The following is a 27,877-nucleotide window of genomic DNA, read 5'->3' as shown; positions in this document are numbered from 1 at the left end:
TCTCATTTATTAGTATTGATTCTGTTTCTAATGGATCCTCTACAAAGAATACAAGGTCGTCCGCAAATGCTTGGACCTTGTATTCTTCTCTTTTTACCTTTAGTCCTTTTATGTGTTTATTCAATCTAATTCTTATAAGTAAGTTTTCCAGTATTAAGATGAAAAGTAATGGTGAGAGTGGACATCCTTGCTGTACTCCCCTATTTATTCCAAAAGAATTTTTAAGATCCCCATTAACTAATATACTCGCTCTTTGTTTTGTATATATTGAAGCTATCATTTTTTCAAATTTCTCCCCAAATTTCATATTTATTTGTTGTATCATAAATCACCAATTAACCCGATTGAAAGCCTTTTGTGCATCCAGAAATACTTGTTTCTCTGGATGTACCTCATAATATTCTATTACGTTAATTACAGTTCTTATGTTATTTTTTATTTGTCTTGTTGGTAGAAATCCATTTTGGTCTGGGTGTATTCTGCTATTCAATATTTTTTTTTCTCTATTTGCCATTATGTTCATGAAAATTTTATAGTCAGAGTTTAATAAAAAGATCGATCTGTAGTTTTTTATCTTTGTTACATCTGCTCCTTCTTTCAGGATTAGCGAGATATATGCTTCCCTCCATGAGTCTGGTAGCCTTGCCTCTTTCAATGCCTCGTTATAAATTTCCAATAGAATCCAATTTAATGGTTCTCCTAATCCTTTATAAAATTCAGTTGGTAGCCCATCTGTCCCTGGGGTTTTATTGTTTTTTTGCTTCTTAATTGTTTCATTTAATTCTTCTAAGTTCTTATGGTCGGTCCACACCTCAAAGGGTGTTTCACCCCTTCGAGGAAATGTCTCCAGGTTAACAAGGCCCAGCGGACAGCAAAAGCCTCCTTCTCCCAAATTGCCTATCTCCGTTCAGTCTCAGACAATTTGCGGGAGGTGTAGGTGCAGTGTTGCAGAGATCCATCAGCATTAGCTCGAAGGAGCACCGCTCCGATGGCCACATCACCTGCATCAGCTTGGACGACGAAAGGGGCTTCCATATCAGGGTGTTTTAGGAGAGACTCAGCAGCAAACAGTCGCTTCAGTTTCTCAAACACAGCCTGATATTCCATGGTCTACTCGAGCGGCCTTCTAGGCTTTGGGTTGGCTTCCCCCTTTGTTTTCAGGAGGTTGGTAATGGGTAAGGCAATCTGGGCAAACGTTGGAATAAACTGTTGATAAAAGTTAGCAAAGCCCAAGAAACGTTGCAGCTGCTTGTGGGTGCGGGGGGGGTGTGTGCCCACTTCAGGATTACCCGGACTTTCTCCGGATCCCCTCATGAGATATGCAGTAGATCAAATAGTCAATCTTACTCTGATGGAATTCACATTTTGACAACTTAGCATACAATTCAGCCGCTCTGAGTTTTTTCAGAACTGACCGCATCAGTTTCACGTGTTTGTCCAGGGTCTCCATGTAAATAAGAATGTCATCTAAGTAGGCCAGGATCCTCTTGAAAATATGCTCATGTAATACCTCATAAATTAATTGCATGAACACTGCCGGGGCCCCTTGTAATCCAAAAGGGAGCACCCTAAATTGAAAGCAACCCAAGGGGCAATTGAAAGCAGTTTTCTATTCATCCCCCTCCTTAATCCAGACTCTGTAGTATGCTTCTCTCAAATCCAGTTTAGTGAAAATCTTCCCCTTTGCCAAGTGAGCCAGCATGTCTTTCATGAGGGGCAATGGGTAGACATTTTCTACGCAAATAGCGTTGAGGTTCTTACAATCCACACATAGATGAAGAGAGCCATCCTTCTTCTCCCAAAACAAAACCAGGGCAGCCACTCACAGCCTCGCTGGTTGGATGAAGCCCTGTTTTAAGTTTTTATCAATAAAGTTCCGCAGCTCCACCAGCTCGCCGGGGGTCATGGAATAGATCTTTAGTTAAGGGAGCTTCACCCCTGGGAGGATCTCTATGCCACAGCCAGTAGGTCAATGGGGTGAGAGTACATCTGACGCCTTCTCGCTGAAAGCCTCCATGAGGTCCCAATATTCCTTAGGGATTTTTTTCTTTCCTAGTAATGTGTTCACTTGCCACTACTGCCAACTCCTTCGCAGCTTTGGCCATGCAAAAAGGTTTGCCCCCTTCTTTCCCTGGCAGGGCGGAATGAATGCATAACTATCCCTTCCATCAGTTCACCTGGAGGTTCCATTTCCGTAGCCAAGGCAGTCCAAGCAAGAAGGGACGTTCTATGCCCAGGGGCTACGATAAAACTCAAGACCTCTTGGTGGTCCCCCATCCACATCTCAACCGGTTCGGTCACAAAGTGGGCTGGGGCCCCCCAGCTACTGACGCATCCAATTGGCAGAATGCAATGGGCACTTTCATTGTTTTTAGTCTCAACCCGTTTGTCCATCACCTCGGGGCTGATGACACACCTAGTACATCCAGAGTCTAAGAGGGCTAGCATCTTCCCCTGGGCACCAGATGATGGCACCCTTAGTTCTACTGGGATGGTCATGGGGCCTCCATGCTGACTTACCAGGGGGTCATCATCGGTGTTGGCTTTGGTTTCGCTGTCTTTGGTGGTGGTTGGTGCTCCCAACTCCCCCAGGCCTGGGGAAGTGAACTCAATGACTTCCACCCCTTTCAGGGCCATCGTGCAGTTCTTTGCTGGAGGCTTGTCAGTTTTCTTCCCACCAGCAGGGGTCGACTTGGAGCCAAGTTTGGAGAAACAATCAGCAGCCCAGTGGCCCTCCTTCCCACATTGGTAGCACGCTGTGGATTTTGGCTTCAATGCTGACTCCCCTTTGGACCTTCTTTCTAGGACCTTCTTTCTGTGGGGCAAGGGAAGGCTTGTTCCAAACTCAGCCTCCACAGAAGCAATCCTGGTCAGGTCAATTTCCACGTCAGCTGCCATCACATACCAGTGTTGCAGGTCTCGAGGAGCCCCACGGGAGCAGCAGCCCTTGTAGATGTCCTTATTAAGGCCGTCCTTATAACACTTCATCAAGGCCTCCTGGGACCAACCCCTCATATGGTGCACCAGCTCGCGAAACTCCTGGGTGTATTCAGCCACCGATCTCTGCCATTGATTTATAGACTTCATCCTGATTCTGGCCTTCCGCTCCGCTAGGGGGTCCTCAAAATGCCCTTGGAGTTCCACCATAAACTGGTCATAATTCCTCAGCAGGGGAGAATTGTCATCATGCAGGCCCACCCACAAGCCAGCAGCCATTTCCTCCAGGGCCATAGTGACGCATTTCACACGGGCGGCTTCTGATGGGAAATCCTCTCCATATTCCTTCATGTGATTCCACACTTGGGATAGGAAGAATCCCAAAGCCTTAGGGGTCTCCTCCGTATTTTACGTTAAGCGGAGGAACCTTTGGAATTCGACACCTCCTGGTTCCTGCCCCCCTCAAAGGGGGGCCCTGGGCTGCAGCCCCAGCTTGAGCCTCAGAAGAGCCTCTCTCTCTCTGGCTGAACCCGGGGAATCTCTTCTGCTCTCACTGAAGCCTCTGCTTCTCCCCCGCCCCCGAGTGTTCAGTCTCCCTCCAGGCCGGTAATACATACCTTTCATGGGCTTTTTGACTCTCAAAAGCCTCTTTCAGGAGTTGCATGGCTTGAGTCAGCAGGAGATCTTCTCTGTCCTCTTCCTGCCAAGCCGTCTCTCCCCACTGGTGTCTCGTCACCCCTGAAGGGATTTCCTCTGGAGGATCCATCCTCCCCATGCCCAGTGACCACTTAGCTCTGACTGGCTTTTCTTCAAGCTGTAATTCTGACATCCAGTCCGAGACTTCTCCACCGCGCCTGGATAGGGGAGGGGTGGACCCAGCAGCTCCCATGTCCTCTTGGTCACTGCCTTGATCAGACATTCTTGGCTCAGCCAGTAGAGTTTTCTCCAGGATGGCTGTTAAAGCAGACTTTGCTTAATGTCAGGCCGTTCAAAACTCAAGAAAGGAAAAACCCAACTCCTTGTCTGTAGAGAAAGATACTTTTACTGAGCATGAACTGAATGCAGCAAAAGAAAAGCAAAGTCTGATGCAATAGGCACAAAAATTACATATTGAAAGCATCCCAAAATCCCTCCCTCCCAAAGTCCTGGGATGAATGTCCAATCTACATCTCCCTGACGTGTCATGTGGGATACTTCTTCAGGCGGCCCCATCCTTCTGGTATGCCGGGATGGTTGACCTTGACAGCTATCAGCTCTCTCCACAGCTGCTAAGAAGACAGTGAAAGTTTTCCTCCCTTTTCTGAGACATCTCCACTAGCTCACTTCCCCCACTCCCAAATACTAACAATACCTCCCCACTTCTGGTACAATGGCAGCCGAAAGCAAGCAAGCATCATGAGGCTGACAGCGAGGCTCGTTAAGTGCACATGAGGTATTTCAGGGTAGGGAAGGCCATGGGGTGGGGAGTTTACTCAACACACTGAAAAAACTCATGCTCCCCACAATTGCTTGTCCCCCCAAACCTGCACCAGGTCATTTGTCTTGTGAAGATCTAGCAGTCTCCTCTCCAGCCTCTCAGCCACATGCACCCCTCTGCAGTTCCATTCAGGCCTCCGCAGGCCTCGTCTGACAGGTTGCCGGCCGAAATAGAGCTTATGAGGGGCAAATTGGGCCCTCTGCTGCTCCATTCGGCCCTCTGTGGGCCTCCCCTGGCCCATTGCAGGTTGAAATGGACACTTCTCTACATTCCCAGATATCTACTGTTTGCTCCTTCAGATGGGAGGAAGGTATACTTTTCACTGCACTCATAACAGCTCTCTTGCTGTCTTTCTGAAACATTACTATACTCAGGTCAAGCTCCCTGAGTATGGGAAGGAGATTGTTGTGAGTACTGCTGTCAGGAGTAGTAATGATGCTTTCTAGAAAGTGCAGGTATAAAGGAAAAGAAGCAAAGGGGAGAAGAACAGGCAAGGCAAAGGATCCTCATTTGAGGAATAGAGAGACAGGCAAGTAAAAAAACAATGAGGAGGAGGCTTCCGGGGTGGCATCACAGTGGTGCAGCGTAGGAAGACGGGACTCCGCTCTTTTTACCTGATTTTTTGCATCTGGAGACCAGCAATGGTAAAGCTGGACCTTGGAAGAATTGATGCGACAGAGATAGCACTGTGAGATGCATGCTGAGAGCAGATGAAAATAGATTCCACTTGGAAAGAAAGAAAGAGACAAAGAAGTTGTGGAGAAGGGATAGTGACTGTGCAATCTATTGACAGTGGCCATTTTTCACCTTGAAGAACGAAAAGCTGCAGTGAATTCAGAAAGTATAAAGATTAAGTATTAAAAATTCTGACTATCGGGGTGATAACTTTGGAATTGGACTTAATTATAATTACCTATCTTTTATATATTTATATATTTATGTATTTTCTATCAAATATGTTCTAATATATTAATTGTTCCCCTCTCCCCTTATCTATATTTATTTATTTATTTATTTATTTATTTATTTATTTATTTATTTATTAATTATTCAAACTTCTATACCGCCCTTCTCCTTTCGGACTCAGGGCGGTGAACAGCCAAAATAAAAACATTTATACATAACATTATAATTAAAAATAGATTTAAAATAATTAAATAAATTTGGCCCGTAATTTAAAACTTGTCAATTTAAAATCCGTATCAAAATTTTAAAACCAACCCTAAAATCAAAACAGACCGGCTAACTGAAAAAAGTAAGTTTTTAGGGCCCGACGAAAAGTCCAGAGGTCGGAGATCACTCGTATCTCTGGGGGTAGATTGTTCCAAAGGGTAGGTGCCACCACAGAGAAGGCTCTCCTCCTGGGGGTCGCCAGCCGGCATTGTCTGGCCGACGGCACCCTGAGGAGGCCCTCTCTGTGGGAGCGAACTGGCCGGTGGGAGGCTATTGGTGGCAGAAGGCGGTCCCGTAAGTACCCCGGCCCTAAGCCATGGAGCGCTTTAAAGGTGATCACCAACACCTTGAAGCGCACCCGGAAGTCCACTGGAAGCCAATGAAGCTCGCGCAGGAGAGGAGTCACATGGGAGCGCCCTGTCGTTCCCATAATCCCCCGCGCAGCCGCATTCTGCACCAGTTGGAGCCTCCGGGTGTACCCCAAGGGGAGCCCCATGTAGAGAGCGTTACAATAGTCCAGACGAAAGGTGATGAGTGCTTGAGTGGCTGTGCGTAGGGAGTCTCGGTCCAGAAAGGGGCGCAACTGGCGTATCAGGCGAACCTGATAAAAAGCCCCCCTGGCCACGGCCATCATGTGCCCTTCTAAAGACAGCTGTGCATCCAGGAGGACACCCAAGTTGCGGGCCCTCTCCGTGGGGGCCAATGATTCGCCCCCAATAACCAGCGATGGCGTCAGCTGGCTATACCAGGACACCGGCAGCCACAGCCACTCGGTCTTGGAAGGGTTGAGTCGAAGCCTGTTTCTCCCCATCCAGACCCGCACGGCCTCCAGGCACTGGGACATCACTTCCAAGGCATCGTTGGGATGGTCTGGGGTGGAAATGTACAGCTGAATATCATCAGCGTACTGATGGAACTCCACCCCAAAACCACGGATGATCTCACCCAGCGGCTTCACATAAATGTTGAACAGGAGGGGCAAGAGGACCGACCCTTGTGGCACCCCACAAACAAGGCACCTTGGGGTCGACCGCTGCCCCCGTCAACATGGATTGCGACCAGTCGGAGAGATAGGAGGAGAACCACCGCAAAACGATGCCTCCAACTCCCAGTCCCTCCAGCCGGCGCAACATGATACCATGGTCGATGGTATCAAAAACTGCTGAGAGGTCTAATAGGACCAGGATAGAGGAATAACCCCTATCCCGGGCCCTCCAGAGATCATCCACCAACGCGACCAATGACGTTTCCATGCTGTACCCAGGTCTGAAGCCGGACTGGAGCGGATCCAAATAGACAGCTTCATCCAGGTACTGGGGAAGCTGTTGCGCTACCACACTCTCAACAACCTTCGCAATAAAACGAAGGTTGGAGACTGGACGATAGTTAGCCAAAACAGCCGGATCCAGGGATGGCTTCTTGAGGAGAGGCCTTACCACCACCTCTTTCAAGGTGGCTGGCAGGACACCCTCACTCAAAGAAGCATTGATAATCCCCTGGAGCCAGCCTCGTGTAACTTCCTGGGAAGCCAGCATCAACCAGGAGGGACACGGGTCCAATAAACATGTGGTCGCGTTCAGCCGTCCCAAGATCCTGTCCACATCCTCGGGAGCCACAGGATCGAACTCCTCCCAGATAACACTCTCAAGGCCTGCCTCAGTCATCTCATCTGAACTAACCCAGTCGGCGGCCAAGTCTTCCCGAATCTGAGTTATTTTATCATACAGATACTGTACAAAGTCCTCAGCTCGGCCCTGCAAGGGGTCCTCCCGCGCTCCCAGATGGAGAAGGGAGCGGGTCACCCTAAACAGGGTGGCTGGGCGGTTATCTGATGATGCGATAAGAGCGGCAAAATAGCTAGATTTCGCCGCTTTATCGCCACTAGGTAGGTCTTAATATGAGACCTTACCAGTGTCAAGTCAGATTCGGAACGACTGGCCCTCCAACCACTCTCTAGGCGTCTTTTCCGGCGCTTCATCTCTCTCAGCTCCTCAGAGAACCAAGGAGCTAAGTGAGTTCGGTGCCGGGTCAGAGGCCACAAAGGCACGACCCGGTCCAAAGCCCCGGCAGCTGCACTATCCCAGGCGGCCACCAGGTCATCAGCCGAGTCATGAGCTAGAGTCTCAGGAAATGGCCCAAGCTCCATCTGGAACCTATCAGGGTCCATCAAGCGCCTGGTGCGGAACTACCTGGTCGGCTCCGCCTCCCTGCGATGGGGTGCGGCGGTCAGAAAGTCAAGTCGAAGGAGCGAGTGGTCAGACCATGACAAGGGTTCAATATCTACATCCCCTATATCAAGGCCACTCAACCACTGACCAGAGATAAAAACTAAGTCCAGAGTGTGTCCCCCCATATGAGTAGGGCTGTGAATTACTTGGGTCAGGTCCATGGCCGTCATGGAAGCCATGAACTCCCGACCTACCTCAGATGTTTCACCGATGGATGGCAGGTTGAAATCCCCCATGACCACAAGTCTGGGGGTATCAGCCGCCACCTCGGCTATAACATTGAGGAGTTTGGGCAGGGTCGTTGCCACGTGGCAGGGAGCCAGGTATGTGATCAACAAACCCATCTGCACCCCACGACCCCACTTCACAAAAAGGGACTCACATCCGGCTATCTGAGGTACAGTGGTCTCCCTCGGATCAAGACCTTCTCTTAGAATGACCGCCACCCCCCCGCCCCTGCCCTGAGCTCTTGGCTGATGAAATGCACGGCAGCCTGATGGGCACATCTCCACGAGGGGAACTCCCCCCTCATGGCCCAACCAGGTCTCCGTGATACCTGCCAGGTCCGCTCCCCCCTCCTGAATAAGATCACAAATGAGGGGGGCTTTATTTACTACGGACCTGTCATTACACAACATCAGCCGGAGACTCGGGCCCTGAGACTCTAAGCAGCCTGGGGAACGGGAAGAGCTAAGGGGACCGGGGCACGCAATCGCTCGGAGATAGCGAGCGCGTGTATATACCTATACTTACTTATAAAGCTTTTTACTCTTATATATATTGATTATAGTTTTACTTTCTTGCATATTATATATGTTAAATTGGAAGCAACTGTAGATTAATTCAAGATATTTTAATAGGTAAAAATATTGCTGTATATAAAAGTTGATTTGTATATTAATGGTGGATAGAAAATAGATTTTACAGTTGATCAGACTAAATTTGCATTTTACTCAGTATAACTTTTGGAGAGATAAAACTGGGGCAGTGATCTTCATAGACTTTCCTATAACATAGGATTAATTTTTTATGGTTTGGTGGAACAATTTCTTTCAAATACTTAAAATGTCAAACACATCCACAGTTACGAAAACGGTAAAGAAGGCAACCCCAGTGACAGCCTGGGGTTAATTAATAACGGACATGCCAAACACTGAGAAACTAGGAGCAGTCCCAACATTACAGAACATACAAACAACATTGAACATGATCCAGGAAGTAATGATGAAAACACAGGAGTCCATGAATAATAATAATAATGAAGAAAAGAAAGGAGAATTGGGTGAAGTAAAGGGAGATATAAAAAAATTAGATGACAGAATGGAAAAGATTCAAGAAACAATAGCAAAAAATGAGCAAAAGATAAAAATAGTAGAAGCAAGAACAGAACAAAACGAAAAGTAGTAGGAAGAAACGGAGGAGAAATTAACAGCAGCAAATAGAGAGCTTGAAGAGACGATAGTCCATTTAGAGTTAGAAAGATCTTCTTTCTACTTAAGATTTCAGAATGTAAAAGAAAATAAAGAAGATGATCTCTGTAAACTCATGACAGAATTACTGGCAGAGTCGCTACAAACATGAAATTCAAAATAACATTGATGAAGCATATCAAATACACATTAACTATGCACGATGACACAGACTTCCCCGTGAAGTTCATGTAAGGTTCACGAAAAAATCAACACGAGATGAAATTTACAGAAGAATGAGAGAAGAGCAGGGGTGAAATGCTCCCGGTTCAGACCGGATCGGCTAATCTGGTAGCAATGATGGCCGGTGGTTCGGAGAACCGGTAGCGATGGCAACTTGAGGCTCCACCCACCCTTCCAGTCGTCATTACTTCCTGCTTTTACTTCCAGAGAACCCGTAGTAAAAAAAATGCTTAAAAAGCTGAGCTATGCCCGATCGTCAGAACTTTTTTTTTTTTACTTTTTAAGCATTTTTTTCTACCGGTTCCGGATAAACAAAGCGCTCGGCTACTCCCCCTTTTCACTCACCCCGAGCTTCCTGCTGTGGATTTCCATGCCTTGCTTCACATGCCCGGGATTGTCCCCGTCTTCTTCTTCCTCCTCCTCCTTTCCAAGTGGAAAAACAGCAGGAGCAAGTACAAAAAGAAGCGCTTCCTTGCTCCTGACGTTTTTCCATTTGTAAGGAAGCTTTCGTACCAAGTCTGGTTTCCTGTGCTGCTCACTAAAAACCTCACCAGTACTGCTGTGCATGCAGCTTGTGTGTGCATGTGTGTCTTTTTGCTCCTGGTCTTTCGCAGCAGCCTGTGCCTGCCATCCCATCCCTGGCCGGCTGAACCAGAGTTGGGGAATTCACCCCTTCAATCCACCCCCGCCTTCATTCCTCTTTTCTTTTTAGGCCAACCTGAAGGAGCCCCAAGTCATTCTAAAGATCTTTTAAAACCTGTGTGAGTGTGTGTGTGTGTGCTGCACTGAATGTCGGTCCAGAGGCAGGGAGGGGGAGGGAGATGATGTAATGTTGTTTGTTATGCTTTTAATGTGTTTTTGTTTTTGTTGTATTTTTCTTTATTTTGTTTTTGTTGTATTTTTCTTTATTTTGTTTTTAAAAGTCAAGTTTAATAAAAAATACTTTAAAAAAAAAACAATGAGGTGGAGGTTACAAACAAGGTTACAACTGGAAGGATCATTGTGCTGAAGAAGGCAATGAACTGCATAGGGCAGTGATCGCTAACCTTTTTGCCATCGCGTGCCAGGAGAGGGTGGGGGCGGGGGAGGGTCGCACGCGCACGTGCCCACGTGCATGTGCGCAACCCCCTCCCCCCCGCTCCTGGCACATGATGGCCTGGTAGGCCCGTTTTTCTTTCTTACCTGGTTCCAGATCCTCTCTGTGTATCTGGGAACAGCGAAAACAGCCTTTCCCACTCCCTTGGAGGCCCTACGGAGGCTGAAAAGGCCCATTTCCCAACTCCCGGTGGGACAGGAAGTGACATTTTTTGCTGCCCCCAGCCTCCAGAACCTCTCTAGGAGTCTGTAGGAGCCTCTCTAGGAGTCTGTAGGAGCCTCTCTAGGAATCTGTAGGAGCCTCTCTAGGAGTCTCTGGAGGCTGGGGACAGGAAAAAACATCACAATGGGCCCTTTGAGCCTCGGTAGGGCCTCCAAGGAAGTGGGAAAGGCTGTTTTCGCCGTTCCCAGATACATAGAGAGGATCTGGAGCCAGGTAAGAAAAAAAAACGGGCCTTCCCCACCCCCACCCTGGCCCTGCAGAGGCAGGAAACAGCCTGTTTCCCTACTTCTGGTGGGCCCAGAAGGCCCGAAAATCAGCTGGCCGGCGCACGCATGCACCCCAGAGCTGAGCTGGCGTGCCCACTAATATGGCTCCGCGTGCCACCTGTGGCACGCGTGCCATAGGTTTGCCATCACGGGCATAGGGATTACGGTGGGAATAGCAACCTCATGAAATATATCTTATAAGATCAATATTTTTCTGATCCAAGGGAAAACCAGTGGTTAAATACATCATTTTGGAGCTAGGTCAAGAAGTCTTAATGGATGAACCCTAAAATTAGTGTCTCCTAATTATAGTGTATTTTGAATATTGGATACAATTATAATAATTAGTAGTCCTGAAGAGTGTTCAGAGTTTTCAGTGGAATCCCAAAAGATAGTTCAGTTTACACAATCGTGGAAAATGATATAGCTGCTTTAAAAAGCTGTAGATAGATCTGGTATTTGCACACTCCAAAGCAATCTTTGGATTGAATCTTATGTCAGTGTTCCAGAAAGTCTCCAAGAAAAAACTCTGAGGCAGGCATTTCTCAAAGTTCCATTTATTTAGAGAAGGTACTGGCAATCTGGGAAAACCCGAATCTGAGAGTTCTGGTTTTCCCTCAGTAAATCAAAACCCCAAATCCAGCCCCTGCACCCATCAGTCTGTCACATGATCCAATCAATGTGTCCCAACTAGAGCGATCCCTGCAACCAGTCCTCCTCTAAATGCATAAACACCATGACCTTGACCGAAGGGAAGAATGCTATTATGTCTAACTACAATCACTCCTCTAAATCCCCCCTCCCACTTTCCCAAGTGCAAGAAGTTGGCAGTGGGGAAGCACCTGGTGCTGATATGGCTTCCAAAGCTGACATCCTAACTACTAAGTACCCTAATAATCAGGAATAATATAAAAAGTGTGGAACTGTAGATAGTGTATTGCAAGAAGCACAAGATCATATCTATTCTTTATGTGACACAGATGTAAAGATAACAATAATCATGGATCTAAGAAATATTTTTATATAGGATTTTTGTCATTTAAACTCTTAAATTAAGCCCAAAGTCTTTTTAATCCTGAAAGAAATATGTTGCCCAATTTTCTATTCTTCATAGAATTCTAATTCTGATGTATCAGTCCATTAATATATCAAAGAAACAATGTTTTTATATTGACATACAAATGTCACAAGTTTGTCACACAAATTGAATATGCTTCAGAGAAGATTTTTAAAGACCAGAAACTTTAAAAGAAATGTTGCCAGACAATGCCAAACAAATATCAAACAAATCGTATTAATCTTTACTGCCTGAGGAGATCATATGATACACAGGAATTACTGTTTTGGAAATATTAACCTACAATGCAATTTTAAGCTACTTACGTCCTATTATCATTAATAAGCGTCATGTGGTTGATAATGCAGGCCCATGCTACCATAAAAGCTTATTTCCTAGAGATTTAATCAGAGAAGGATTTTTATGGCTTATTGACACTGTGGGCCACAGTGTTTGGTTGTGAGAACATTTCAGGAGATTGAAATTGGGGGCTGGTGGACAGCTTGTTCAAGCAAATCTTGATTGCTATGAGCATTTATCAGAGTGGAAGATTTTAGTTTTTGTGCAACTAAATAAAAAAATAAATCCTCACCCCACCCCCAGCAAAAAATAGATCATTGACAGAACTCAGTCCCCCTGCCTAGACTAACCCCAAGAGGCCTGGACGGGGATAATGTCCAGTGAAGCAGGCCCAGGGCTCTCAAAAGGATCATTCTTTTTCAATTTATGCTACAATGTACTTTTCCTCAGGGAAAAGCAGGATTCCAAAAGCTCCGACAGCAATTCCCCCGCCCTTCAGGCAGAGGCGCTTTTTCCCGCGAAGCCGGGCAGTAGCGCAGGAGATTCTGCTCATCGTTTTCCACTCGGCTGTGATAGTATTTAGTTCCGCTTCCGTGAGAAAGAGCGAGAAGCGCGAACTGGAACGGACTTCGTTTTGATGTCGTAAGGAGGCTTGTTAGTTTCCTGGCTGTTTATTTTTAATTTGTCTGTTTTTCACTCCTGTTTCTAATTGCCGCCTGTTTTGTTCCCTGCCTCTTCTACTGTCTCTTTTTCCCCTCGTTCTAATCTTTTCCTTTTTATATGCTGCTGTTTTTCTCCTCCCTCCCTCCCTCCCTTTTCCGCCTCTGTAGATAGTGTAGGGAAGGTGGGTGTTTTGCGTGTTGTAATAAAAATGTAAGGAAACTTGGGTTCAGTAGTATTCGTTTCCAGATATGTTTTGCCTTCCTTCAGATTACCCTGTGTATCCTACCGATTTCCTCTGTCCTCCCGTCCTCTTTTATTGACCCAGTTTCCTGGGTCACACACACCTGTGACTACACTCTAAGTCTTCAGGTGAACCTCTAAGTTACCACAAAGTTTTTCAACTGAACTTCCTACAACAACAGGCTACAGCTCTCCTCTTTAGACCTACTCCCAATCCGTTCGCTTTGAACTTGTTCTTTCCTCTTGCCTCTGTTAGCAATGACAGTCAGAAGGCCAGCTCTCAAGAGTTTGTTCGCATTTCCAATTTTTGTGGTACAAACAAGTCTCTCTGCCTTTCTCTCTTACTATTGAGGTTTATGAATGATGTAGTAAAGTATTTGCTTTGATAGAAATTTGTATTTGCTTCGAAATAAATTCTACAGAGTTCAGTGGGGGGGGGGGTGCTTGGAAAAGTAAGTACAAAAGTGTAATTAAAAACGTCTTCTGGGGCATAGTCAGTTTACTTTTGTCTGTTTGCTAATCTGATTCATTCCAGATATGTTAACCAAAACACCTGTCTCTAACCATTATGATTATGCTATCTCAGGATAGTGAGAGTTAGAATAAATTTATCTGGAATGAATCAAAATGGAAAATGCTGTTCACATAATTATTTTGAACCTAGCAATACAAATATCTAGCATGTTATTACAATAGTACCGGTAGTTAGAAGCATTGGTTTAATTCTGTTTTCCTATACAAGATATCCTCAGCAAGAATATGTATAAAATCACAACATATCCCTATGTTTTCTGGGAAGTTCCCATTCAGTTCCGTAGTGGTTGCTTAAAAGTAAACATCAAATTATGAATTTAACAGTTTATGAGCAATACTACAATGTTTTGCTTGCTGCTTGATTAGTTTTTGTACCAGTACTCTTTAACATTTACTAGCTACGTAAATTGCAGTGTGCACGTCCTGTCTTATCCCCTTCTATTCTTGATTGACATAGACACTTTTGTGCAAGGAGAACTTGGAAACTGTTACAATCACGAAAGACAGAATATAGCAATGACAACAACAGGTACCAGAATGGCTGGAGGTAGGAAGCAGAGATGTCATGCAGAGGCACAAAAGCAGGTATCAGTAATATGTCCCCATCTCCATTCCCACTCTATCGAAGAACTGGAAGTTTTGTGTCCTTCAACTACTGGGACAGACAAGAGTTCAAAATACCATGCTAATATCACCTCCCATCCTTGGGATCTTTGATACAATAACAAATACGTTATACATTCATACAAAGTGTCTTGGTCTCATTAAGTGTTACTTAGAAGCAGGGATTTACGAGGGTAGAATGTGTAACTTCCTTTAAGTTGGCATATTTTTTTCTTAGTTTGAATCTGTAAACAGTTGCACATAAACAATATGGAGAATTATATATTCTCTTTGCTGCTTATTTCTTAGTGCACCGCTTTATCTGCTACAAATCAGAAGTTAGCCCCCAGATTACATTCAACTCAGTTTATTTTCCTTGTCTTAAAATGATAAATGTATGAGCTTATTTCTTCCTTGATTTTCTGTTTACTGGTAGGATGAAAACATTAAAGAAGTAAAAAATGTACAAGCTGGCAAAGCAGATGTCTCTGATTGTATTCGCCAAGAAATCGAAAGCTGTTACCGGCTCAAGATGCCTGAAGACTTCTATCATTTCTGGAAATTCTGTGAGGAATTGGAACCTGACAAGCCATGTGGTAGATTTTAAATGTTTATCTTCTCTATATGAATGTTTGTGTGTGTATACATATATAGATATAGTTGTGTGTGTACAATTTTAGGCATAGCAATATCTTCAACATTTTGATATTTATTTTAGAAATTTATGAGGCTACCCAATTGTAAAATGACTCTGGGTAGCATACAGTAAAAGTAATACAATTAAAATAAACAAGTCCACCTCCCCACTGCCTCCATTAAAGCAGACATTACAATACAAATTTGCCACCCACTTTAACCCAATTCCTGGGAAAAGAACCAGGTTTTCAATGCTCTTTTGAACATAACCAGGGTGGAGATAAGATGGAGAAGAGGGAATAGCTCTCCAGAAGGCAGGTGTTATGACCAAGAAGGTATACTTCCTAAGTCCCATCAAGTGAGATTGCTTAATTGATGGGATCTGGAGCATGCCAACTGTGCCTGATTGGCTCACTTAACTTCTTCCTGTCAATAGATTAGACTTGACCACAAAGAACAGAGGGAAACTACCATAATGCAATGTCTTTCAGTCCCATATGGTGGGCTAGGAGTATGCTATGGTTGATACTATGGTTTGATATTATTTAATATCACTAGTAGTCCTTTCAACATGTAATATAAAATGTATTTATCTTTCACTTTGTTAGTTTATTTCTAATAATCACCATCCTATGTCAATCAGCATGTTCAGTTCTTGTGGGAAGTGCCATTTTGGATTATTATTTTTATTTTACCAGTCTTTTAATTCTTCCAGGTTTGCTGAACTATAGATCTCTGTATAGAAAGCAATTTTGGCTTTATAAGAATTTGACCCTAATCTTTGAGAACAAAGAGAATTATAGATAGATAAAGCATACATTATATGAAAACAATAACTGTTTTGCATATTTAATGTATTTAATTTTATGTATTTAAAACTGGGCTGTAGGAAACCTAATCAAACCCAGAACTTTTCATGTAATGTAGATCAGAGATCCAGTATTTTTGTTTTAGTTAGTCTTTATTTTCTCCAACCTTTGTGTAACATGACCAAGAGATAGTTATGTTAATTGCAATTTGGTTTGTTTTTGCCTTGACTGCTAGTTATGTATGTTATTTTCATTGTTGGTTGTGTTTTATACTGTAACTGTTGTTAGCTGCCCAGGGTTAATGTGGTGAGATAGGCGGCCATATAAACTGAATAGAATAAACAAATAGTACTGTCAGGGTGACGGATGCCCTAATTAAATTATGAGTCTCGAGCCAAGCTTCAAAAGAAATCCAGTTATTTATTAGGAGCTTATGTTGGCATGTTCCTAAGTGGAGCCAGCTCTGACCCTATGTAATTTATGCTCCAATTATGACCCTATTTCACCTCTCCCCCCAGGGTGTGTCATCAATCACATTCGCCAACGGAGGGTTGTGGAGGTCACTCCCCTCTGGCTGCTTTAGGAGGTAACCCTGGGATACAGCCTTGAGGGAGATAAGCGTGGAACATGCATCTGTCTTTGGCTGCTATGCCATTTCGCCAGTTTCCCATCCCTCCTGTCCTATGGCAACTCAAGAGCAGGCCAGGGATGCTTTGCGAGTTGACAAGTACCTTATTTTGTGAGCTCAATGAGAAAGTGAATCCAAAGTGTTAGATGCAACCTTTCCATTAATCCTAGAAGCAGAAAGGATAGCAGATAAATAAGTAAAAACAACAATTTTAAATATATATTTTGATATATATTTACAGTTATTATTATGAAACAATAGGTGTTTTTATTTATAGACGCTCTCAAATCAAGTATTGGACTTCAGCTTGTTGGACCATATGACATTCTTTCTGGAAAACACATAAACACTAATAAATCAAAAGAAATAAATTTCAACCTTCACTGGAGATTTTTTTATGATCCTCCTGAATTTCAGACAATTATTGTTGGAGACAGCAAAACACAATATCATATGGGATATTTCAGGTAAGAAATACCTTGGCCTGAAGGGGAAAAATAATTCTTTAACGATGTTCTTCCTGCTGTTGCTTTAAAATAATGAGCAGGCATTACTGAGTTTTGCCTTGTAAGATCTTTTCATTCATATAAAGTTGAAAAACATTTCTAACATAAAATTTTTGAGATAATCAAAGTGTAGGATGGATAAAAATTGATTTTTTTTAAAAAAATTGGATTTTTAAAATTTAAATCAGATTTTTAAAAATCAAATTTATTTTAATAAAATATTTTGGAGTAAAAATCTAGCGAAAGATAGTTTTCTATTTAAGATACATTAATAATTTAGTTTATTCAGCATCAAATGGAGCTTAGTTATGTAGCATGAGGCTGTATATTCTGCAATATTTACATTTTTTGTAAACTCATTCAATGAATCCAAGCTCTGTAAGCTGAGATAACTTGAACTGCATTGATGCATTCATACAATTTCACAGTAACCATGCAATAAATCATAAAGTTCAGGAATATTCCTTTATGCCATTGTTTTGCAAATCTGTGTACACTACAAACTGTATGATTGTTTGAAGAGAAATGTATCTGCACCACCAGCCTTTAAGTGTGAGGAGGCAGAGCAAGCAGTTAAAATGAAAGTGAAACCTAAGCAGTTTATAAATATAATACTAAAGAACACCTGTCATTTCAGATCCATCATGGCAGCGCCTGTTAGCGGGCATCCACTCACCTGCTGCCTGCCACATCCCTCACCTTGTTCCATCACTGCTGCATCACCAGCCGTCCCATTAAAGTGAATGGGACTGTTGGTTAGTCAACAGCGGGTCAGAGGAGGAGCTGCTACGGGACAGACATGACAGTTGCTCTTTAAAAATTATGATTTTAGTCGAATTGATTTAAATCAAGCTTTTTTACTAGTGATTTAAATAATTTAAATCGTGATTTAAATTGACTTGATTTAAATCAAAACCACCCTGTCAAAGGGTATGTTGTCTCTCTTGGTGTGACATTAGGATGTTTAATTCATATATACTTGCCAAGAATATTTTGGAATAGAATAAAAATTATTTTGCCTTTGGGAAGTTTGCTGGCATGTTGTGATTTATTTTGCAGGTGAATTTAGAGTTGGTATCTTCAAAATAGTATGAGTGCTAGATTGTATTATCCAGTTTTGACTTAGACAACCTAGCTTACAAAGTTCATTTTATTGTTTTAAAAATTTAGAATTATTCAATACAATATAATTTACTTTCATTATTATACTGACTGTCATTATACAAAATGTTTATTATAGTATAAAACTAGTAGTATAAAACTATTGTGGATGTATTTTTGTAAAATCTGTGTTTTTAATTAAGACTGCCATAATTCTTGATAAAATTTGAGATCTTAATATTGATCTAGCTTGTGCTAGGGGTAATCAAGTAGATTTCATAAAGTAATCATCTGATCTGGAAGCAATTTGGATTGTTCTGATTGGAATCCCATGTCTGAAACATGAAATATTCACAGTTTGAAGGATTTGTTTCAAAATTTTCAGTTTTGCACCCAGAGCTGTGGAGTCGGGAGATAAATGTTCCGACTCCGACTCCGACTCCTCAGTTTTTTGTACTTCCGACTCCGACTCCGACTCCGACTCCCCGACTCCGACTCCTCTGTATTAATATGCGAATGTATTTTATACATTCCTTGAAGGAAAGAAAGGCAACATACATGTCATTACCACAGGACTACTGGCTGGGAAGCCAACAGTCTACTGTATTGAACAGTTTAAGCAAAAGACAAACACAATGAAAACAACAAAGTTTTATTAATTTTTTTTTATTAATTTAATTAATCAAGTTGCTGGATAGTAGCAGCAGGCATAAACATCAGGAACAGGAACTTTACCAGTTCAAAAATACAAACCACATTATTTGGTTGTTTTAGAACAAAAACAAAGCTTATCTATATGAACCAAAAACAAAATCTGTAAAACCTAGAAATGGTTTATATTAATCTTGAAATGTAGTTATAGGCTTAGCAAATGCAAATCAATTCAATGTAGAGTTCTAAGGAAGAGAATTGCCTCTGCCAGATCCTCTTTCATAGAGGCTCTTAAGTCAGACTTTATTATTTTTAGGGCTGAAAATAATCTTTCGACACTGACTTGGGTGGGTGGCATTGCAGTAACTATTCTGGCCACATCACTAACGATCTCTGGATAAACAAGGATGGCTTCTTCAACAGTAAGTTTTGATGAGCGATCATACTTTTCAACTTCTTTTAGTGCTTTATAAAACTCCTGTTGGAATTTTTTTATTTGGACATTTACTGGTTCTGTAACGCTTATGCGACGTCGCTTTCCTTTAGCAACTTCCATTTTGTCTAAGAAGGAATCAAAGTCTAATTCTTCGTTTGAAGAAGATGATTCTGAGTTACCACTATTGCTTAAAAGAACTCCATCCTCCTGTGGAGGTATTTCAGGTCGTAATCCCTTCATGCGAACTGCTACATCATAGAGGGCCTTTTTCCCAGTAGCAATCTGTTTACTGTTCAATAAAAGTCGGCTCATTGGGTCGACATAAATAGCCGCTAACAAGATTTCATTTTCCAGCAAAAGACTCTCTCTTTTCATCATTGAAGATGCAATGCCCTCAGCTATTAACCCTCCATTTTTGTTCAGGCGATATAACAGGCTCTTCCATTCCAAGAGGAATTTACCCGGGGTTAGATCATCACATTGCAACCTCTTGGTGACAGTGAAGGGGTGAGAAAGAAGGTTCTCCAGCTCTTTTGTTTGTGTCCACTGGCTTGCAGTTAATGCAAGATTTTCATTGTCCATTTCTTCTATGAAGTCTTTAAGTTCAAGCAAACGCTTCACCATTAAATAAGTGCTTCCCCAGCGAGTTGTTTGATCCAAAATGGCTCCTTTTCCTGCACGTCTTTTCAAAATTGCATCTGTTTTTGGGGCCCTGGCTGCAACAGTTACTTGCCGTAATTTGCCAATTAATGTAGCTGCATGGCGATCTTTTAATCCATCTCTTATGGCAAGTTGCAGTGTATGAACAGCACATCGCATATGATGAATAGTAGCAAGCTTCAATGCTTCTTCAACAAAGTTGTCTAAAAAAATGTCAGCATTCTCTTCAGTTTCTAAACTTTCTCTAATACTTGCAGAGCTGTCTTCCTCTAAGTCTAATATCTGTTTGATACCTTCTTCATCTGCCTTCATCTTCTCAATTGTGCTCAACATGTTACCCTTCATCCTCATCTCTAATCTTAATCAAATTCAATTTTTCCCTTCTATTCTATATTATACCCCTTCCCATTGTCATCTATTTTTATATCCATCCTCACATTGGTTAATTATGTAATATTACAGTTGTTTAATATGAATTCAACATTTTAATATAAATCAATTAGTTATATAACTACCTTTTTTGTATATTAATCAATATGAACATGAATATTCCAATTATTTCCATGCAATCCAATTTCTTACAAATCAATTAATTATATTTACCAATAATAATAAACCAAATAATTTCCCCCATATATTCCTCCAAACCACAACTTAACCATTTCTGCTTTCAACACAATATACAATTAATAGTATCTCAATTATTACAATTCCCTAGTTAAATAGAGCTTTTTTTCTTTTGTGTTTTAAAATCTCCTTTTTTCCCTAAATTTCCCGTTGTTTGCACCTACCTTTTTTGGTGAGGAAAAAGAAAAGAAATCTGCCTGCCTAATTTTCTAACATGCAAAACCAACAGCCTGCTTTACTTTCTCTTTCGTTTTTCAGTATAGCTAGGGGGGGAAAAATCTGCAGTCTTTCCAAGCAAGCAAAAGAGCACTGAGCAAAACAGCTCAGAGCAAATCAGCTGGGGGTCGGGAGCCGATCTAATCAAGGGCTAATTAGCCTATGCTGAAGCTCCGTGGGCCAATAAAATTACAAAAAAACCACCGAACCATTTGTTAAATTGCTGGGTCGCCCGCCCCTCGCCCACCACTATTTATTGGCAATAAATGGTTTACAGCTTCAGTCTTGAACTATTGACCCTCCATTCCCTTCACTTATGCAAGTGTCTCTAGTCCTGCAAAAAACATATTTACTTAATCCCTTATCAGTGAGAGGCTAGGTTACCCATGGGCGCTGCGTTCCCTGTAACAGAACACAACACTATGGAAAGTATAAGTATTGCCACTCCTAATTGTGCGTTGCGTGCCTTATAGTGAAGCACATGAAAAGCATGCTTCTTCACGGTCACTTAACGTGTTCATTTTGCGGTTACGTGAGGCACTGCATGCATTGGTCTTTATTCTTACAGTAGAGAAGTCATTAATTATAACTTTTTGTGAATTGGGACATTTAAACTTGCTTTTTTTAAAATTCCAATCTAAATTTAGTAGGAGTCGGAGTCGGAGTCGGTGCATTGTTTGCCGACTCCGACTCCGACTCCAGGTACCCAAAATTTCCTCCGACTCCGACTCCTCGACTCCGACTCCGACTCCGACTCCACAGCACTGTTTGCACCTATCTTTTTTGGGTAGGAAAAATAGTGTTTGAGAACTCTCTCTATGGTAACGTAGCTGCTTCAGCTCTAATTCTTAAAATGTGTTCAGTTTTAATATCTTGTATATTTTATAGAGATATACCAGATCAACTGCCAGTGTGGGTTGGTGAAACTGAAACCCAGAAAGGCTGTACAATTTATCAAGTTGGTGACAATATATTTGCTGCTGTAAAGTAAGAATTTAACATTTTCATCATGTAAAAAGAGGTTAATTCGAAAAGCAGTCTCAATTTGCAAGGGATTTTTTTTCTTTTACTCACATATAGCTAATGCTATGTAGCTCTATGCAGTGGTGGGCTGCTTCCGGTTTAACAACCGGTTCGCCCAGCACAGAAAATGTGAGCATGCGCACGCGGCTTCAAAAACATGGTGATATAAGACTGGATAATGCCTGGGCAGGTGGGCGGGCCCACCCCCACCCGCAAGTCGCAACTACCGGTTTGTCTGAACCGGCAGCAGCCCACTTCTGGCTCTATGCCATTTGAATTAGGAAAATACACCCCTTACCATTTCAGTATATTTTACCTGTTCTTACTTTGAGAAAATGATTTTGTGGGTGAAGTATTGGGATGAAGCTTATTCTTCTTTTCCTCTTTTAAAACTGTTTGAATATAAGTCACTGTTAACAGAATCCTCTTGCTTGTAAAAAAATGGTTGCAATATAGTCCCTGTTTATGAAAGTCAAAATCTAGTCTCATGATCCAGAAAAAGGTGCTGAGCTTTTTTATTTATGACAGGAATTTGTACTTGGCTCAGAATTTAATGGTAGAATATGGCTTAGTTTGCTGCTCAAAATTTCTTGTTCAAATAGTTCAGTAGCATAGTTTACATGTTATTTGCTGCTACATACTAATTTGAGAATATTTTGGACAACCATGTAATATTTTTAATCTGCAAAATATTTTCTACAAAGTATGTTTTTCTGTTGCATTTCTATGCATTGCATTGCTCATTAAAGCATTGTAAGAAACTTTCACATAGTTTATATTCAGGTCTGGAATATTGGAGGATGTATATATAACTTTCAATATTTAATCTTTCTGAATATACTGATGTGAAAATGATTTTCCAGCTGTTTTCTCCAAAATACATTCAGCCACATTTTTAGTAGCTTACTGAAAAATATGTATAACAGAGCTTTTTTATTATTGTTATTGGCTTTTGCTTGTCTTAGTGTAAAATGTGATTCTTAAGAGTGAATGTCCCAAAGGTGCTTTTTTGAAGAGGCAACTGGACTTTCTGGTTTTTCTTTGAAGACATTTCGCTTCTCATCCAAGAAACTTCTTCAGCTGAAGAAGCTTCTTGGATGAGAAGCGAAATGTCTTCAAAGAAAAACCAGAAAGTCCAGTTGTCTCTTCAAAAAAAAAAAAAACCTTTGGAACAACTGTGACTTGGATGACTGAGAATCTGTCAGAGTTTGTTGCAAATATCAAATCCAGAAAGCAGACACAGATAACTGATTCAGCAGGATTTATTAACTTATTTATATACATAATAACACATGAATAAATGTACAATACCAAGAGTGGTTCCTCCAATGTGGTAGAGAGGAGAGATCAGTTTCAGTTCTCAGCACACAGATTAGACCAGACTTGTTTGCTAAACCATGCCCAGGCTCCCAACTGGTTTCAGCTCCCATTGGCTGACTTAGTTGCTATGCCTATTCATTGGCTGACCTTGTTATCATGTCTTCCCAGTCATGAATATTCTGAGAGAATCTCCATAGATACTTAAGAGTGAATGTTTCACAGAAAACTTTTGAATCAGCCTAGGTACCAGCTTGTTTTACATATGGATATGAAAGGATGAAGATTTTATCTGGTGCCTATTTGTTTAGAAACAGCTATTTAGTCATTGGTAAAATTCCTTTCATAGAATTACTTCAAAAATGTTTCCATAGTACTTCTGATAATTTGCGAGCACTTCTGATCATTAGAAGTCTATTCTGGTACATATAGGAGCAACCTTTGGGATTTCTACTAATCAAACTTTTGAAGTGTGCTTCTGTTAGCTAGTAAAAGGCATTTTTGAGTCTTCAAGATCAATGTACTGTAGAATTTTGTGCTCTTTTGTTTCAGGTTATTTTTGTCTAAAAAGCTTAAAGAACTGACTAATAAAAAGAGAGGTGGTTTATTAAAAGACACAGATGAAAAACTAACTAAAACAGCAAAACAATTGGGTTACTCATTGGAACAAAAAAGTTTGAAGGTGAAACAGCGAGATAAGAAGGTAAAATTTGATTGTCCAAACTCAGTAAACTTTAATACATCATTTTTTTTTCCTGGTTTGTGCTAAAATATGTTTATTCCTAAGTCTCTTCCAAAACCAGAGAATCACATTTAATTCTTGGGGTCAGCACAATAAAAGGTTGAGTTCATTGTTAGTATGCAAATAGTAACAAGCATGCTGTAAACATTACAGATACCTTTAAGGGATGAAAAACTTTAGTTCTCAGTTACCATCCAGTCTTAAAAAGGTAAAATATACTGATTTAAGAATTGAATTAATCAGAAAATACTGCTTCCTTTTTTTATTGTACTCCAGATAATATTCAGAACCGGTTGGATATCAGATTTTTTAGGCTGACATTGTAACAAATTTAAGGATTCTTTAATGATTTGGCATTTTACATCCTGTTTGGTTTCAAGCTGTAGCATATGTTAATACAAATTTGGGTGGGGTGGGAGGAAATGTAACCAACATATAAATGTATATTCAATTATCTTTCCATGATATGGAATTTGTGATTTTTTGTTTATTTTATCTTAATCACTCTTGTGTATAAAGGCTTTTATATTGAATAGTTATTACATTATTACAAGTAGTCTCTGTTTAGTGACGTAACTTCACAACCAGTTCCTGCATTTATGACCTTTGTAGGTCCTTTAAAGCAAAGCTGAAGTAAAATCATAAGCACCATATATTATTTATTTATTCATTAAATTTATGTGCCACCCATCTCATCAGACACAACTCTGGGCAGTGCAGCTTACAAACATTAAAACTAGTACTCATTAAAAACTTAGCAACCACTTCACTTAATGACCAAGTTGCTGGTTCCAACTGTGGTTGACAAATGAGGATTACCTGTAGGTTAGTTGTTTGTTATATTTCACCAATAATAAAAAGATGAACAACTGTCACTCTTATATCTGCATAAGGCCAACTAAATTCTTTCCAGTGGTGAATTGCCTTTTCCACAAGAATCTACCAAGAGATGGTAAAGCTCTTTAAAACTCTTTATGGCCATTTTGCGAGAAAAATCACCAGCATTCTCACTGAATTTGTCACCATTATTTTGGTTGCATGAATTGAGAAGTAAACAAAACAGTCCTATTGTTCTGAATGCCATGATACGTGCAAGCTTTTGTTTACATCTGATAATTTGTTCTTGTGGTTATGAGATGCAACCAGAGTTAGCTTATTTAAAAAAATAAAGCTATTTCTTTAATAGGGCATTTGGTTGCTTGTCAGGAAATATGATGCAGCCTTGATACATTATTCCTCTTAGGCCCACTTAATTTGCCAACTGCTATCTAGTCTATAAGCTTGCCATTTGTTTGATAATGCAGTATATAGGAGAGATGACATTAGAGGGTAATTATTAGTGGAATCCCTAGGCAATCATCAATTTACCTAGGAGTTTTCTCTTTCAAATTAGCAGGATATCTTACTTAAATGTGCACTTGACTTATTAATCAATTAAACAAAAGCAAAACATATGCAAATACATTGGTATTTGAAGACTAGTGTATCTGCACACAATATCTAATGTTAATGTATGTAAAGTACTTGCTTTTTTTTTTTTTTCAAAACAGATAGTAACAAAGACATTTCACGGAGCTGGTTTAGTAGTTCCTGTAGATAAGAATAATGTTGGATACAGAGAGCTTCCTGAAACAAATGGTAGGTATTGAAGAACTTTTCTCAAAATACAAAATTAAAACTTCCATGAAGCCATTGTTAATGGTCCACATTTAGACATTTGACTATAGCCAAATGCCTTTAAAAGGAAACAGTAAACATATCTTCCCAGAGTCTATCATAGTGGACAGGAATAATTAAAAAAAATTAGTATAAAGTTAGTAATTAGGTTTCTCCTCATGTTTTTATCTAATAAGGTCATTTATAAAAACAGAATTCCATAGCACGGACAAATAATTGTTATTAAAGCAGGATGTTCTTATGCTGAGCATATCATTAAAAGCACTGTAGTAGTCTTTGCTATAGCAGCAACTGAATATCTGTCCTGAAAACATTAGGCTAGACTTAGATTGGTTGCATTTAATTCCATTTTAAATTGGTGGGACCATTGTCATGATTTAAGTCCCATTGGTTTCAGTGGGAGTTTAGGTTGTAATTCTGCACTTATTTTGTAAGACAGATGTTGGAAAATAATACCAATTAACCTCCATTTTATATTAATATTACCAGGAATATGATACTATCAAAATCTTGGAAGATTTATGGTACAGATTAGCATATATTATGCAGTTAAAAATGGTTTTCTTTTAAAATAATACATACCATATTTTTCGGAGTATAAGACACATTTTTTTCCCTCCTAAAAGAGGCTGAAAATTTGGGTGCGTCTTATACTCCATATGTAGCTTTTTCGAAGCTTTTTTTTAGCCCTAACGAAGCGCTAGCGAGTAAAGCGATCTCTGCTTCCCTGCTTTGCCTGCTTCCTCCGACTCTCAGCTGTGAAGTTTTTTTTCAGCCCTAACGAGGCGCTAGCAAGTGAAGTGATCTCTGTATTTTGCCTGCTTTTCTCATTGCTTCTCTCTCCAAAGATCAGTTGTGCTTTAGAAGCTGTTTTTTATCCCCAAGCAGGGGATAAAAACCAGCAAATTAATGTGCTGAAGCTGACCAGACTAAGGACGCTAGCCAGATGAATACCTGGTAGACAGATTTTTTCCCCCTATTTTCCTCCCCAAAAACTTATACTCCGGTGTGTCTTATACTCCAAAAAATACGGTATATTGCATGTAAAGAGAATATATAGAGGTATGCAGTGCTTATTTGATTTGGAAGAGGTGCTTCCAAATGTAAAACAGTGTGAAGCACAAAGCACAAGAAATAGATTGCAGCTGCTTTAATGAATTGCAGGCAGTTCGTAATTTGTGCTCCTGTGCATCCCAAACGCATCTCTCCAAAATCAATTTTTAAAAATTGTATAGAATATATTGTAATATAGTTCTCATGGAATCTTTTTCTTCGTAGCAAATCTCAAAAGAATTTGTAAAACCATTGTAGATGCTCCTAATGATGACCAGAGATTGAAAGCCTTTGCTCCTATTCAGGAAATGTTAACTTTCGTTCAGTTTGCTAATGATGAATGTGACTATGGAATGGGATATGAACTGGGCATAGACCTCTTCTGCTGTGGATCACATGTAAGTTCATGTTTTTCTCTGTAGTAATTGTTTGAAATATGAATCATTGTCTCTATGATATGTAGCTCTGAAACAAATGACTCCAAAAGTTCAGTAGTCCCAAAGGTGCTTTTTCAAAAGGCAGCTGGACTTAGATTTTCCTTGAAGACGTTTAGCGTCTTATCCAAGAAGCTTCTTCAATTTAGTCAGAACTTAAGCTTGTTGGATGATAAGCTAAACGTCTTCAAGGAAAAACAATGTCCAGTTGCTGCCTTTTGGAAAAGCACCTTTGGGACTATGGCCTGGATGACTGAAAATCTCCATAGACAAAGGGTCAGTAGAGAATAATAACTATCTATATAATAATTTCAGTGCTTAAGAAATTAAGAAAAAAGTGGAAATGAAAAACAAATTAAAGCACTTTATGTTGCTCTGAAATTCATTATCAACTTCAATAAAACCATTACCATTGTCTTTTAATTTTTTGCAGTATTTTCACAAGATTATCAGCCAGTTGTTGCCTCTTGCATATAGTCTGCTGAAAAGAAATCTGTTTGCAGAGATAATTGAAGCTCACTTAGCTAATAGAAGAAAAGAGAAGGTAGATCTACTTGCAGCATGATAAACACTAAAATACTGTAAAATACTTCTGTTATTTATGAATTTTTTTTCTACTAACATGTACTTATTGTGTGATAAATAAATGTTTTTTCTAAATGAGTTATTTTGGCTATAGAATCTAAATTATATCAATCATTAATAACTTTTTAGTTTCTAGTATAACTTTCAGTGAAGATTCATAAAATAATAATTTTAAGCTGTTCTATGCAGAACCCTGTACATTCCTTAATAAGTTGCTTTATGAAGACAAACTTTTTCAAAAGTTTCCAATATATAAGGGGTTGCCATAAAGAAGAGGAAGTTAACCTATTCGCCAAAGCACCTGAAGGCAGGACAAGAAGCAATGGAT

At 40.7% G+C, this 27,877-nt stretch overlaps 1 protein-coding gene across 3 annotated transcripts; it reads left to right on the top strand.

The window, feature by feature from the left end:
- Positions 1-12,977: 12,977 nt before the first annotated feature.
- HPF1 (histone PARylation factor 1) lies at positions 12,978-27,596 on the top strand. Of its 3 annotated transcripts, none has more exons than XM_070948631.1 (9): positions 12,978-13,050; positions 14,303-14,430; positions 14,885-15,044; positions 16,799-16,988; positions 21,607-21,705; positions 23,611-23,761; positions 25,351-25,438; positions 26,756-26,928; positions 27,398-27,596. In XM_070948631.1, exons 2-9 carry the CDS (start codon positions 14,362-14,364, stop codon positions 27,527-27,529), a joined length of 1,062 nt encoding a protein of 353 aa, XP_070804732.1. In that variant the 5' UTR covers positions 12,978-13,050; positions 14,303-14,361; the 3' UTR covers positions 27,530-27,596. The 3 variants fall into 3 exon arrangements, with proteins under 3 accessions (XP_070804732.1, XP_070804733.1, XP_070804734.1); XM_070948632.1 differs by having other exon boundaries at positions 13,026-13,062; XM_070948633.1 differs by lacking the exon at positions 12,978-13,050 and adding an exon at positions 13,481-13,623.
- Positions 27,597-27,877: the final 281 nt, after the last annotated feature.

Source organism: Pituophis catenifer, unplaced genomic scaffold (assembly GCF_029215685.1).
Source record: "Pituophis catenifer annectens isolate HBS135680 unplaced genomic scaffold, rPitCat1.0.hap2 SCAF_8, whole genome shotgun sequence".
In the NCBI taxonomy this organism is placed as follows: domain Eukaryota; kingdom Metazoa; phylum Chordata; class Lepidosauria; order Squamata; family Colubridae; genus Pituophis; species Pituophis catenifer.
Note: the sequence above shows the minus strand (reverse complement) of the source record. Positions and strands in the feature narration are given on the sequence as shown.

What these genes read in the sequence shown, in the direction of transcription:
- HPF1 (XM_070948631.1), top strand. Translation starts at nt 14,362, where the DNA reads ATGACAACAACAGGTACCAGAATGGCTGGAGGTAGGAAGCAGAGATGT. An exon ending in GGAACCTGACAAGCCATGTG is followed by an intron (nt 15,045 to 16,798) that starts GTAGATTTTAAA and finishes TTTTATTTATAG; the next exon opens with ACGCTCTCAAATCAAGTATT. An exon ending in TGAAACAGCGAGATAAGAAG is followed by an intron (nt 23,762 to 25,350) that starts GTAAAATTTGAT and finishes TTTTCAAAACAG; the next exon opens with ATAGTAACAAAGACATTTCA.